This window comes from Neocloeon triangulifer, unplaced genomic scaffold (assembly GCF_031216515.1).
Source record: "Neocloeon triangulifer isolate White Clay Creek 2 clone unplaced genomic scaffold, ASM3121651v1 ptg000002l, whole genome shotgun sequence".
Classification (NCBI taxonomy): domain Eukaryota; kingdom Metazoa; phylum Arthropoda; class Insecta; order Ephemeroptera; family Baetidae; genus Neocloeon; species Neocloeon triangulifer.
Genome location: NW_026775545.1, coordinates 7224507 through 7238441, shown reverse-complemented (window position 1 = coordinate 7238441; position 13935 = coordinate 7224507). Strand labels below are relative to the sequence as shown.

Below are 13935 nucleotides of genomic sequence, written 5' to 3'. Positions count from 1 at the left end.
AAAACTGCCCCTCTATCCGCTCTTGAGTCTCGACTCTCGACCTTGGCCTTCACTGCACGGGAGTAGGGAGAATTTTTGCCACCAACTGCCGCTGCAGCAACAAGAATTTGCAGGCAACAGCGTGACAGGCTCAGATTTTCTGATCTGCTGACCATGTCATTGTTGTAATTCCTCGGCATTGCAATGTGCGGTTGACTGCTGCAATTCGACCATTTCACATTCCTGTCCAGCTTATTCACCGAGAGAAAGATCGGAGAGGAGCGGAAGAAAAGTTTCAAGTTTCAACAGGCCGCGACAGTAACAGGACACAGGAGAGAGCAGAAGCAGGAACATAGACTGCGCGTGGATCATATAGCAAAGTAATAGTAGTGAGTAGTGAGGCAGTTGCAACCAAAGATAACAGACGACTGATTTAATTCTGAGCATCATTGAGAATTGACGAGAAAGGTGTGTATACAGAAAATAGCAAATAACAGGACGTTAAATTTCCTGCCTCTTTGTAAATATATAGCCACCAAAATTGACCGTTTGTAAAGTTTTGAGTACAATAATTATATGAATTTAAAATGTCAGTTACATACCGATAAACACCGCAGTTTCAAGTTACAATCCAATTCTTGTCCTGTGTCCTGTATATATTACATTGTAACATTATTCTCTTGAAATAATGATCTTCATAAAATTTATTCATATTATAAGAGTCAATAAATAATGTTTGTATAAAATATATAGTACAAATTTAATAGCTTTCAGGTCTCACACCCTTTCCCTCTTGGCTTTCACTAATTGAATGATGGAGTCTCCCCGTGGACGTGCTCGAGGTCGAGCAAGAGGAAGGGTCATCGTGTCTGAAGAATCATCTGCTGCCCAAGCGCCTGGCGTAACTTCTCCACAACAAGCAATTATCCATCAACCAGCAATAGTAAGGAAATAAAATTAACCCCTCTGATATTAAAATGAACTTGATATACTTGAAATTATTCAGGCTCAAGCTGAATCAAGTAGAGGTCGGGGCCGCGCAAGTGTCCAACCAAGACTGCAGACCATTCAGCAGCCCCCAGCTTTAGCTAGAGTTAAAGTTGAGGATTCTGTGTCATCAACAAGATGTGTTCAGAACAAGAGAGGCAATTTTCTTTTAAATAGTAACTTTTGTGTATAGTGACTTAATTTTATTTAATTTTTAAGGAACAACTGGACATCCAATCAATTTGCTATCAAACTACTTTGAGCTTAGCCGCACCCCAGATTTCACCTTTTACCAATACTTTGTGAGTTTTACACCTGAGGTGGACAGAATTGGCGAGCGGAAGTTCATGCTAAAATTGCACATGCCAACATTGAGAGGTTATGTATTTGATGGTGCTACTCTCTTCAGTACTTTTAAGTACCAAGCTGATGTAAGTACAAAAATACATTATGAAGGAGTTTAATTAAAGCTAAATTAACTTCAAATATTTACAAATATTTATTTTAAAATTAGAATAAAATTACTGGTGCGACCATAAACTGGCAAAATCAGTTATGTTTTTTCCTAGGTAACGTTGGTGATTCACTTCAATTAATTAATCGCTTTTATTTGTCTTCATCACATTTTGTGTGCATGAATTATCAATTAAAAAGTATACAGAAAAGCAAAGGATTATCAATATTCAACATTGATCGGTATTTAAATTTTGTGATTCTATTATAGTGCCCTTAATTTAAATTAAAAATTAACTTGCTTTTTTTAGCCTCTCATTCTTTCTGCTATAAATACTAATGGAGAGCAAATCACAATCAGCGTGACCGCTGTTAAAGAAGTGCATAATACTTCCAATAACTTCAATCAACTGCTGAACATCTTGGCAAGAAGGTGCTTGAGTTTGATGGGACTTACCAGATTGGGTCGAGATTTTTACGATCCCCAGGCCAAGGTAAATGTTATTTTTTTAACTTTTCCAAATTTAATTATTCAAATTTTTAGATCATGATCGAAGATTTTGGGTTAGAACTCTGGCCTGGATATACCACCTCTATCAGACAGCACGAGTCTCAGCTTCTCTTAAGCTCTGCAATTACTTGTAAGGTTTTACGCAAGGAAACTGTTCTCAACATTTTCGAAAGGTTGCACCAACAATACGGCTCTGGATTTGTCGAGCCGCTGAAGCAGGCCATTCTTGGGGTTGTTGTTATGACTGATTATAACAACAGAACTTATAGAGTGGATGACATTGACTTTGAGGTTAATCCTCTGTCGCAGTTTTCCTTGCGAGGGGGAAACATGACAACTTTCGTCGAATACTATAAGACGGTAATTTTATTGTTTAAATATGCATAGCTCTTGAAAAATAATTGTTTTAAAACTTTTTCAGAAATACCAGATTGTTATTAGAAACACACATCAACCACTCCTTGTGTCTCGAGTGAAGTCAAATGCCCCAGGAGATCCTGAAAGCTCGGTTTACCTCATTCCAGAATTATGTAGAATGACTGGTTTGACTGATGAAATGAGGAGCAACTACAAACTGATGTCCTCGATTGCTCAGTTCACAAGAATGGAACCTCAGAAGAGAATTGATGCCTTACTGACCTTTGGGAGGAGACTTGTGGAAAAACCAGAAGTAGGATTATAATTTTTTTTTTAATTTTAATTTTTTTTTTCTTAAATCGATATATTTATTAATATATATCATATAAATTTAGATCATTGCCGAACTGAAAAAATTTGATATGGAGTTCAGGCCAGAGTTGAAATCGATCCAGGGACGGATCATTCCAATGGAAACCATTGTCCAAGGATCTGCTGGCCGAGAGATTCGATACGAAAGTGGCCAAAATGTCGATTGGACCCAAAAGTTAAGAGGTATAAAAGAATTAATTACGAAAAATATTTGTTAATCTTGCTCCAGCATATAAATACAAAAATTTTCTCCACAGCCAATGAAATGCTTGCTGCTGGTAGAATGGAGCGTTGGGTCGTCATCATCCCAAGCTTTATGGTTCGTGAGGCGCGCCAGTTTGTCAACCAGATCTTGCAGGCCGCCAGAGGAATGAGCTTGAATATTACTGAGCCCTATGTGCATGATATTCGTGATGACTCAATTGCAACCTACGTTAATGCCATTGAACAGATTTTGAGCCGCCAACTGCCCGACATCCTCGTTTGCATGGTCTCCAATAATAGGCCGGACCGATATGCAGCCATCAAAAAGAAGTGTTGTGTTGAGCGAGCTGGTATACAAGGCCAAAAAGTACTTGAAAATTCTATTATTAATAAAAATTAACCCCTTAGTTCCCACTCAAGTCATCACAAAGAAATCAATTACTGCAAAAAGTGCAATGTCGATTGCAACCAAAATCTGCATCCAGATGAACTGCAAAGTCGGAGGCGCCCCATGGACTTGTGTCAATCCTATGAAAGGTGTCATGGTGTGCGGATTTGATGCCACCCATGACTCCATGAACAAAAGGTGCTCAGTTGGGGCATTCGTATCCACCCTCAATAATTCCTTCTCAAGGTATAATTTTTGTGAATTTTTAATTTTGATTATAATTTCAAATTTACAGATATTTCTCAAAGACGTTCACCCATGATAAAGGAATGGACATCAGCAAATATATGGCTCAAGCAATGAAAATGGCTATCGACAAGTTCAGGGCCTACAACGATGGTAGTCTGCCAAGCAGGATCATTTTCTACAGGGATGGAGTGGGAGAAGGACAAATTGAGTATGTCCTCAAAGATGAAGTGGGCATCATCAAAGTAATTTAAATTTATTAATTCTTGTTTAAATAATTTTTTATCTTTATATATCTAATAGGCCACACTTGAGTCCATTTATGGAGGTCCAAGTTACAAACTGGCATTTGTGATCGTCTCCAAACGCCTCAACACTAAAATCTTCACAAACAGTCGTCAAAATCCACCTCCTGGAACAGTTGTTGATGATGCCATTACTCTGCCTGAAAGGTTTTTATTAAATAATTATATATTATGGTACCTTAATTAATTTTTCATTATTTTTTCTGGAAGGTATGATTTCTACCTTGTGTCTCAGTCAGTGCGGCAAGGAACTGTCTCCCCTACTTCATACAATGTCATCTTTGACAACTCTGGACTTGATCCAGACAAGATGCAAAGGTTCACTTACAAGATGACACACTTGTACTACAACTGGAGTGTGAGTATTTCTTTAAAGATGGTCAATTTTGTTTTGAAATTTAAAATTATTTTCTACAGTTTTAAAAGTAAGGTTTCCGAAACCAGACAATTTATTTATGTGATTATTTTTTCAGGGCACAATTAAAGTCCCAGCACCAGTGCAATATGCGCACAAACTCAGTGAGCTAGTTGGGCAACACCTGCATCGTGAGCCAGTGCCAGCTTTGGAGGAGCTGCTCTACTTCCTCTAGACTGGAGACCACTAGACGCAACAGAAACTTTTATTCTTAGTTATTAAGTAAGAAAAAAACGCAATTTTACTCTCTGCCTTGTGAGCGCAATTTTATTTTATCTGTGGATCTTATTGAATAGAGAAATGTCTCTATGTAATCCAATATTATGTTGGATTTGCATGCTCATTTAATTTGGAAATAGTGCCAACTAGAATTTCATTTTGAGAAAAGTTTTGTAAAAATTTGGAGAAATAAAACTACAATTATTTCTGTCATGGAAAAAAAGTTAATTTTTGTGTACTTAAAATCATTATCAACTATTTCTTTCCTTTTTTTATTATTATTTAAACGCACAAAAGTATATTCTTCTAATTTGATTAATTTAATTTTTTTCTGCATTTTTACCATGAAAGATCGAAGTTGGCCAACAGCCAGTTACCCGTCTGCTTTACCTAGCTCTTGCAATCACTCCATCGTCTCTGCTCCAGATAGAAGCATTTTATAATTGGTGCGTCGTGAAGACTTATGTTAGCAGTCTTTTATGTGAAGTTGATGTGCACAATCATAGAGCAAGTAATTGGAAAAGTGCTGTGGCGATGACGGCGATTTTTCCTCCGGCCGTTTGCTGCCGAATGTCATCATCACAATTAATAACATTTTCCGCTCAACTGGAAAATATCAGATCAATATCAGATAAATTATCCATTGGGGAGTATAAATTCTGGTGTAATGGCTTTTATTAAAATTGAAAATTTATTACCCTTGGATCAACTTTTCCGCTTGCACCATTAAATTTTGCACATTTTTATCCTATTGATCTCAAGCTTTGCTGAAAGCTGAAAATATCCAGATTCATTTTTACCTGAAACAACTTTTGTTTGCTGTAGATTAATTTAATATTTTTTGTTGGAACTTTTCAATGTGTATTAAAATTGCTTGCGTATCCCAGAATTTTGCTAGAATTTTGAACTTAAAAAAGCTGTTATACCAAGCATATATTCTTATACTTGATATAAAGCAACATTATGATTTGGGTTTTTTTATCCTGCAAAGACGCCCAAGGGGCAATGTTGACTGCAAAACAACGGCAGGTCAGAGGAGAAGACATAGCGGCAAAAATACCCAAACATATGTTCGTGGACAGCATTTGCAAGTACAGGACAAACTTGTTTTAGATTCAGACCAAGGGTCAGTTGTTAGCAAAAGCCAAAAGGCGTGATGTGCGCACTAGCAAGGGGTAACGAGCGTGGCGACTCGCTCATTTTTTCTCAGGCCCTTCTCCCTCGTGGCTCGACTCTGACCCGGCAGATTTTCGCAGACAGAAAAAAGGTACGGACTGTCCAATACACATACATATCATAAGAAGGATGAGAGAAATAATTAATAATTTTTGTTTCAAAATAAGTTATATAATATAAAATTAAATGGCATTATTTGAGAATAGCCACATTCTTATAATAATTTTATTTCATACAAATAACTTGTCAACTTCACAGAAATAAAAAATAAAGTGACGCGGTTTTCATCAAGGACTTAGTAAAATATGGAAAAATATGCAACGAAATTCAGCTGAACAATTTAAAAATAAAATAATGAAAAGTTTTCCTGATAATTTTTTATCTATAAAGTATTTTTTCCCCTAAAAATAATAAATTAAAAATTTCTTGGTTAAAGTAATCATTATAATATTTCAATCCCAGCCCGAACCTTAGACGGAATCAAAAGTCAACGTGTCAGTGTGCCGAGTTTGTTCGGGTGCTGTGTGTGTTTTTTAAAGGGTGCTCGCTCGTAGGTTGCGGTGCGGTGCGCGCCGTTTTACGGTCGTGTTTACTGCTTCCGTCCCGATCTTGTTTTTCTTTCCCTATTTTTTGCGTGGCGCGCACTGTGTGGAGGATTCATTGGGGCCAAAGTCGTCATCATCGCCCTGTGTCATCATTACATCGCACGCACGCCAGCCGCAAGCACCTTATTATGATTCGACACAACTGCGTGCATGTCGTCGTTCCGGAGCAGCTCTCGTCGTGTAATAAACTCTTTTATGATGAGCTCCCATTATTATTATCATTATTACACGCGCCGACTGGGAAGTTTCACTCCTGCACCGCACACAAACACGCACTTTTCTTCTGTCTTGTGTGTCATCAGCATGTTTCTTTTCTGCTTTCTTTCATTGCTGCAGATGTTAATGCATTCTTAATTATTTTTCTTTTAGTATCTTTTAAAACGTTTTTTTCTTTTGAGATAACTGATCAGATAAGAGTGTGTCTTTCAAATTTTATTACCTTTTTAGGTAATGTTATAGTACGCGCGACGTGTTTCCCAAAATCCCTGATTTCAGTTGGCATCACTTGCATTACGTCGCGCGTTTAATAGTGGTTTTACGTCGCGCATACAATAATGGTTTTACGTCGCGCGCTCAATACTGGTGGCGGTGAAATTGTTAAGGAAACCGATTATTCCATCGATACCTCGGCAACATGTATAGCACGCGCGACGCAATTATTTTCCTACAATCTTAATTAAGGGGACTGCTAGGAAGAATAGGGGCCCTTGGGATGGGTTCAGAATGGGGCAAGACGACCTCTGGAGGGCCGTGCGCACCCTTATAGCAGGCGCGACGTATCAATATGGGACGGTCGAAAAGCGAACTCTGGAGGGCGCTTTTCACCATCGTCAGAGGCGCGACGCATGGTTATAGGACGCGCAACGCACGGTTATAGTACGCGCGACGCATGCTTATAGTACGCGCGACGCATGCTTATAGTACGCGCGACGCATGCTTATAGTACGCGCGACGCATGCTTATAGTACGCGCGACGCATGCTTATAGTACGCGCGACGCACGATTTTAGAAGGCACGACAAATTAATTATTACAAATGGTGTTACACGCGGCCGGAGTTGTGGGCACCCCACGAACCGGCAACTCGGAGGTGGGCAACCCCCAAGATTAATTTTTGCAGAAGCCGCGAGCGAGGGGTGGAGGCGCAGCGAGGTCGAGGACGTGGGGAAGGCCGTGCGGAGGGCGAGGACAAAAGGGCGGCTGTGTTCATGAGGGGGCTCCGCAGGAGCCCCCTCACGAACCCCGCCCTTTTGTCCCGCCCGGAGCCGGCCTTCACCACGTTCTCGGGCGAGCGCGCCTCCAGCCCGAAGCTCGCAAACCCACAACGGAGTTGCTTACAAAAGGAATTGTCTGCAAAAAGGGCTTAGAAAGCAAAAAGTGTGGTGCCCACAACTCCCTTTGCAGACAACACCTTTTGTGGGCAACTCCGTTGTGGGTTTGCGAGCTTCGGGCTGGAGGCGCGCTCGCCCGAGAACGTGGTGAAGGCCGGCTCCGGGCGGGACAAAAGGGCGGGGTTCGTGAGGGGGCTCCTGCGGAGCCCCCTCATGAACACAGCCGCCCTTTTGTCCTCGCCCTCCGCACGGCCTTCCCCACGTCCTCGACCTCGCTGCGCCTCCACCCCTCGCTCGCGGCTTCTGCAAAAATTAATCTTGGGGGTTGCCCACCTCCGAGTTGCCCACCTCCGAGTTGCCGGTTCGTGGGGTGCCCACAACTCCGGCCGCGTGTAACACCATTTGTAATAATTAATTTGTCGTGCCTTCTAAAATCGTGCGTCGCGCGTACTATAAGCATGCGTCGCGCGTACTATAACCATGCGTTGCGCGTCCTATAACCATGCGTCGCGCGTCCTATAACCATGCGTCGCGCCTCTGACGATGGTGTAAAGCGCCCTCCAGAGTTCGCTTTTCGACCGTCCCATAGTGATACGTCGCGCCTGCTATAAGGGTGCGCACGGCCCTCCAGAGGTCGTCTTGCCCCATTCTGAACCCATCCCAAGGGCCCCTATTCTTCCTAGCAGTCCCCTTAATTAAGATTGTAGGAAAAGAATTGCGTCGCGCATGCTATAGAGGTTTCCGTGGTGATCGGGAAATAAAATCGGTTTCCTTAAAAATTACACCGCCACCAGTATTGTACGCGCGACGTAAAACCATTATTGTATGCGCGACGTAAAACCACTATCGAACGCGCGACGTGATACTTTTACATGGGAGCATAAGTGCTGCCAACTTATGAAAAAACACGTCGCGCGTACTATAACATTACCCCTTTTTATACTGTGTGGAACATGATGCTGTGGTTCAACATGAGCTTTTTGAAATATAATTTTGTAAGGTGCAAGTTTGTCAAAATAGGCAAAATAGATATGTGAGTGGGAAATTTAATTCTTCCATTACTGTTTTATTCTTCTCTCCACAAAAATCCAAAAACCTTCTCTTAACGCCTTGGACAATCAAAGATACTCGCCCGCACATCTTTCGTACAGCGCGGGTTGCATATACACATTATTCCATGCCTTGACAAATTTTTATTGAGAATGGATGTCTTACCAGTTTCTGTATTGTCACTACTGAATTTTGTCTAGGCAGCGAAAGTTCAGACAGCGTGAATAATTTCGTTCCTTTTTTTCTGAAATTTGTTTCTAATATATAATGTGAAAAACCGTGAAAAACAATATTAAACTCTTTTCTTACGTTACATTTTAATCAAAAAATTGTATCTGATTATTTAATTACATTAAGTTTTTCTTCAAAATTACTGGATAATTATTTCCTAATGCAATAGTGGTGCTTTCGGTGATGTCTCACTGATGTCAAAATGTTTTGGAAATGCTGGAAAAACGAACCACGCGTGCTTTATTTTCAATTTAAGTTCCGCTTTTGTGTAATGCTATAACTATTCGGTTTTCTTGATTTTTACTTTTTAATCATTTTTACCCTGTTTAAGGAAAATAAATCTAGCTGCCATTTTTTACAGCATACTTCTGTCTCCTGACGCGATGCAAATAAATCTCTTTGGATCAATAGAACGCACTTTTAAAGAAAAAGAAGCATTATCGCTCCCTTCGTCCGCATTAAGTGGCAGCAGATGATAGATTTAGGAGGGTGTTAAACGTCAAAATGCACACGTTGTGCATGCGGTGGGATTGTGCGCATTTATAATATAATAAAAACGCACACTCTGCAATTCCTAGCGGCGGAAACAAAACGCTCGTAAAGCGGCCTTTGCAAAGGGAAAGAGGAGGAAAAGCCGCCGCCGACGTTAGAGAGTGCATAATGCATCATCATATTCCGCGACGAGACGGGCGAACAGAACGACTCGGCGTCGATTTATCTCCTTCGCCATCTTTTATTCTCGCGAGCAGAAAAAGATATCAAAAGAGCTGTAAAAAATTGAAGTGCGCCCTGCATATTTCATTAGCTATCTCTCACCCCTGTTATTTTTGCACGTGTTTTTTTAAGTTGAATGCACTTATGCAGCCGCAAACACGCATTGGTTCATAGCCAGGTTCTCATTTTCCGCCGCAGTGCTCTTTTCAGAGGACGAAATCCCAGTAGGCTTTGTCCTCTGTACAATGCAGCAGCTGTTATTCAGGCAGGTGAATACGACTGCCGAGATTTTCATTCTCTTTTGTCCTTTTTGTGTACATGTAATGACAATGAATGGTGCCAATTTCGTCACTTTGGCATAACAAAATAATCTAAAGCATTTTCCGTAATTAACCTCAATTCCGAAGAGATGTAAAAGCGTTAAAAACGCTGTGTAGAGGAAGGTTTTTAACGTTTTTAATATTTAAATTTATAATACGCGCATCAGTATTTTTTATTGCAATGCGTTCTTCAAATAAAAATATCAAAGAGAAAAAAATACGCACCACTTTATATAGGATGGTCTGGTTGTTTATACAAACGGAATAACCCTGTGAATCGATCAGAACTCGAATAGGGCAAATGGCCCAATTTGGCAACGCCCGTCCGATTGGGTCATTTGTACGGACAGCCAGGTCATATGCGGAATTTATATATTGCTCTCTCCAGCGTCCACCTGCACCAGCATCCGAAGAAGCGATCAAACGTCGCGTTGGAGGTGGCAGAAAAAAATTGACAAAGAAGAACCCCTTTTAGATTTATGTGCTCTAGCTGCGAGTGTTCTCAGAAGGTCGTGCGATTTTTTTTGCCTCTGCTCATCAATTATACGACGTGCATGAAACCCTTTTTTCTTTCACAGTGTATATTTCGCGGCACCGACACGTCGGCAAAAAATTAACAAGCTACTTTACAAAAAGGTGGAATTATCCTGCAAAAGGCTTTTTTGCTGCTGACGGAGATGGTTCATGCGGGTGGATGACAAAGTGGCAAAGCCGAAGAGTTTCCTTGAAAAGGTTTTTAAGCCTAAGAAAATATCTGGGTATTGAATGAACGAAAATGACATATTTATGTACCGCTGGTTTCAAAATACCTTTTCCTGGATTAGAAGTATATTTTTAGCCCAATGATTTGGCCACAAGGGATTTAAAATGGATATAAAGAATTAAAATGAAAGAGGATATATAAAGAGACTGCAAAAAAGATAGTAAATGAAAAAGCTAGATATTTTCCTTTTTGTTGAATTTTTGCATTTGGAGAAATTTCAATAAATTTCTTTAAAACTGTTTTTTATAGACGAGATTCCCGATTTTTATTTAATACTTGAATCTTTAACTATAAATTTTTTACTTCTGCTCACAGCTTTCTCACTTTTCCCTGAAGAAAATAAAATATGACATGATAAACAATATAAATTTAATTGAAAACTCATTTTCATTAAAAAATAATAAATAAGAGAAATAGTTCAGGCGATAAAATTTCCTAGCTTCGTCCTATTGAATTTCAACACATTACAGTGCAACTTATTATTTGAAAATATTCATCTTTTCTTTGTTAAAATCCTCAATACTTCCTCACTACTCTATTTAGTTGCAAAGTGTCTTTATTGATTGTATTTAGATCAAGAGGTCAGCTTAAGCAATCCATGCTAACCTGAAAGGGCTTTTCATCGTGGTAAACTATAATTAATTGCATCAGCTAGTTTGTCAGTGCCGGAGGCAAAAATCGAGTTGCAATTTACTCGCCTCTCAACCCTCCGTGTTGAGTAATTGATAAATCGCGACGTGGGAAAAACTTATTTGAGCTCTTTCGCGTTTTTTCGCATCGGCTCGTCGAAAAAGTTTGTTGTCTGTCTATAAATCTGCACCATCAAAATTCACACACCGCCCACAGCCGTTTCCCCCCGATTCTTTCCGTGTGAAGAATTTATGATGGCTATTTCGAGTCAGACAAGAAAAGCCCCTTTCCCATTTATGTAGTTTCTCTTCACCTCCCTATACGTTCTTTGGTTTCATTTTCAGGTGCAGCTACTGTGGCAATCTGAAATATATTATGTTCCGTGACACACAATTCTAGCAGTTTGTGATGAGTGTGGATGGCCTACTTCCGGATATACGCAAGGGGAACTGCGATCGCTGTTAGGGGGATCAAAGAAATGGGACTGAGAAGTAAAAGAAAAGAAGATAATATGAAATAAAAGATGGCTGATAAACACTAAAAATATTCCAGCAATATAGGTCTTCAAGATGTTAAGTTTTCAAAGCCAAATGAATTTTGAGTATATGTTTAAAAAAAATTATTTTATATGTGTATTTTTATTTTAAGAACTTTGCAAACATTAATTAAAAAACTTATTTTAATCTGAAATGAAGGCCAAAAAGCATGGTTGAATTTATTTAAAAAAAAAAAAAACCCACAAAAATTCTAATTGTGCTACTGCGGCACCCAAAGTTATTTTGAAATTACTGCAATAATAATAATTGTATGTTATTTGTAATGGCAATTGCATTAAAAATTTTCACTTCCAATCAGAAGCTGCTATAAAATGCAACTATATATATATTTTTTTATCCTTGCAGCATTTAAAGAATTTTTTAATTAAAATTTATAAATCTCTTTGGCACTAACATAACTTTTCCAATTTATTAAGCCCTTCTGTATGTATAGCAAAGGTAATGAAAAAAATCATTTCATTTTTTCATTACCTGGTGCGCTTCTCGATATTATAATATTGGCTGCATGTTATTAGGTTTTCATAATATCGCACCAATATTCATTCAAAAGATCTCTCGGATGTTTCCACAAAAGCCGATCGCCAACTCGGAGCCGTTGTTAAAACCCTCGCCTTCCACGCGGCTGCGTTTCGCAATAAAAGTTTCGCTTTTTATTAAAAAAGCGGCGCGTGCAATGCAGCCAAGTGGTCGCTGACTGCAAGCAGCAAATTTATGGTGGCAACCGCGAGTCTGCGTCTGACACGTCGCGCGCCGCGTGATAAATTCGCCTAGCATTCATGCATGCGTATTAGTAATAAATGCAAGCGCGCATAAATGGCTATTAAATCACGACGAGCTGGAGCGCAGCGCGACGAGTTTTGCTTTTTCCCTATATCTGCACAATTCGCCCATCATTTCCGAGTTGCTGCATTCTCGCAAGCAGTTACTTTTGTATATAAATGCGCTGCTTTTGATCAATATTTTTTACTTACAGCTAGGATATTTTGAAAGCGTGACAAATTGCTAACTGGTGAAGTGATGAAAAGATATTTCATCATTTTTTTAGAGGCACTTACAACGCATGACATTGATGATAGATAATCAAATATTTTCTATAGTTTGTGGTTTTTGGATTAAATTTTGTTTAGGTGCGATTGTTGCGAGCTGTTTAAAAGAGAGCTATAAAAAAATGAGCTGTGCACTTACAATGAATGCCAAGGACAAAAAAAAGGCAAGAAGAAGTTCAATTAAAGAGAATCATACTTAGAGAAATGATTCATTTTTGAAAGTTAAAAATTTATTTTCAAAGTTTTAATGCTTAAAAAAACGTGTTATAATATACGAAATCTACAAAATAAAATATTTCCAATTTAGGAAACAAATATTTCAGTCAATTTACAGACCTTACTGATATATTGAGACAAATTTCATCACTTTCCGCCTGCAGATGCCTTTCATGCCCAACTACATGGCGCAGGCAATCAACTCGGAATGACCAAAATACTGTCCTGGCTATATCTAAACTAAACCGAGTGGACACCCATCGCAACAGATCAGTTAAATGACATCGTTATTAATTTAGCGTAGGCTCGTCGTGTTATTACAAATAATTCCGTTTCACGCTGGAACACGAACGCCGACAACCCAATCAATCATTCACAAAGAGGCACGCCATTAATTTGGGCGAGGGCTAATGCAATGAGCGAGAGAGCAACCGACAATCGCTCACTCGTCCGCATTGCAGGCAATCAGCGGCAGTTTTAATGAATAATATAAAAAGAGACAAAATAACGATTTTGATCACATTTATGGAAATGAGAGGCTGCAAAGCATCATTACTCGCCAACGCTCGAGGGGCCTCTCAAAACAGTCAAATAAAAATTCACTCCACTGAATGGTCATTAATGAATTATAATTTCATATAGTCACACAATTTGCGGACTGAAAATTTTTCAAAGGTGTTTGATATTCCAGTTGGACAGGTTTGAAAGCACGAATGGAAGAAAAAAGTTTATCACTTGGCATTTCAGTGATTTGATTTCACGCTGTAATTATTAATGCGGTGATACTTATCATAAATTCATTCACCCGCCTGTGAATAATTTCATCTGCAAATGGGGCGAGAGTGCTCATCAGGATTATTA

At 39.2% G+C, this 13935-nt stretch overlaps 1 protein-coding gene across 3 annotated transcripts; it reads left to right on the top strand.

Annotated features, from left to right (window-relative positions):
* The first annotated feature begins 224 nt into the window (after nucleotides 1-224).
* Nucleotides 225-4647, top strand: LOC132205435 (piwi-like protein Siwi). 3 transcript variants are annotated; one of them, XM_059634481.1, is made up of 14 exons: nucleotides 225-359; nucleotides 747-922; nucleotides 986-1124; nucleotides 1186-1397; nucleotides 1731-1913; nucleotides 1964-2290; nucleotides 2352-2600; nucleotides 2683-2842; nucleotides 2917-3213; nucleotides 3272-3497; nucleotides 3547-3742; nucleotides 3801-3949; nucleotides 4013-4160; nucleotides 4276-4647. In XM_059634481.1, the coding sequence occupies exons 2-14, from the start codon at nucleotides 791-793 to the stop codon at nucleotides 4390-4392; spliced, it is 2535 nt and encodes an 844-aa protein (XP_059490464.1). In that variant the 5' UTR covers nucleotides 225-359; nucleotides 747-790; the 3' UTR covers nucleotides 4393-4647. The 3 variants fall into 3 exon arrangements, with proteins under 3 accessions (XP_059490464.1, XP_059490463.1, XP_059490462.1); XM_059634480.1 differs by having other exon boundaries at nucleotides 288-447; XM_059634479.1 differs by having other exon boundaries at nucleotides 291-447; nucleotides 754-922.
* The last annotated feature ends 9288 nt before the right edge of the window (nucleotides 4648-13935 follow it).

Excerpts from the sequence above, each read along its gene's own strand:
- LOC132205435 (XM_059634481.1), top strand. The coding sequence starts at position 791 with ATGATGGAGTCTCCCCGTGGACGTGCTCGAGGTCGAGCAAGAGGAAGG. Across the intron at positions 3,743-3,800 it reads ATGAAGTGGGCATCATCAAA|GCCACACTTGAGTCCATTTA; the intron begins GTAATTTAAATT and ends TATATCTAATAG. Across the intron at positions 4,161-4,275 it reads ACTTGTACTACAACTGGAGT|GGCACAATTAAAGTCCCAGC; the intron begins GTGAGTATTTCT and ends TTATTTTTTCAG.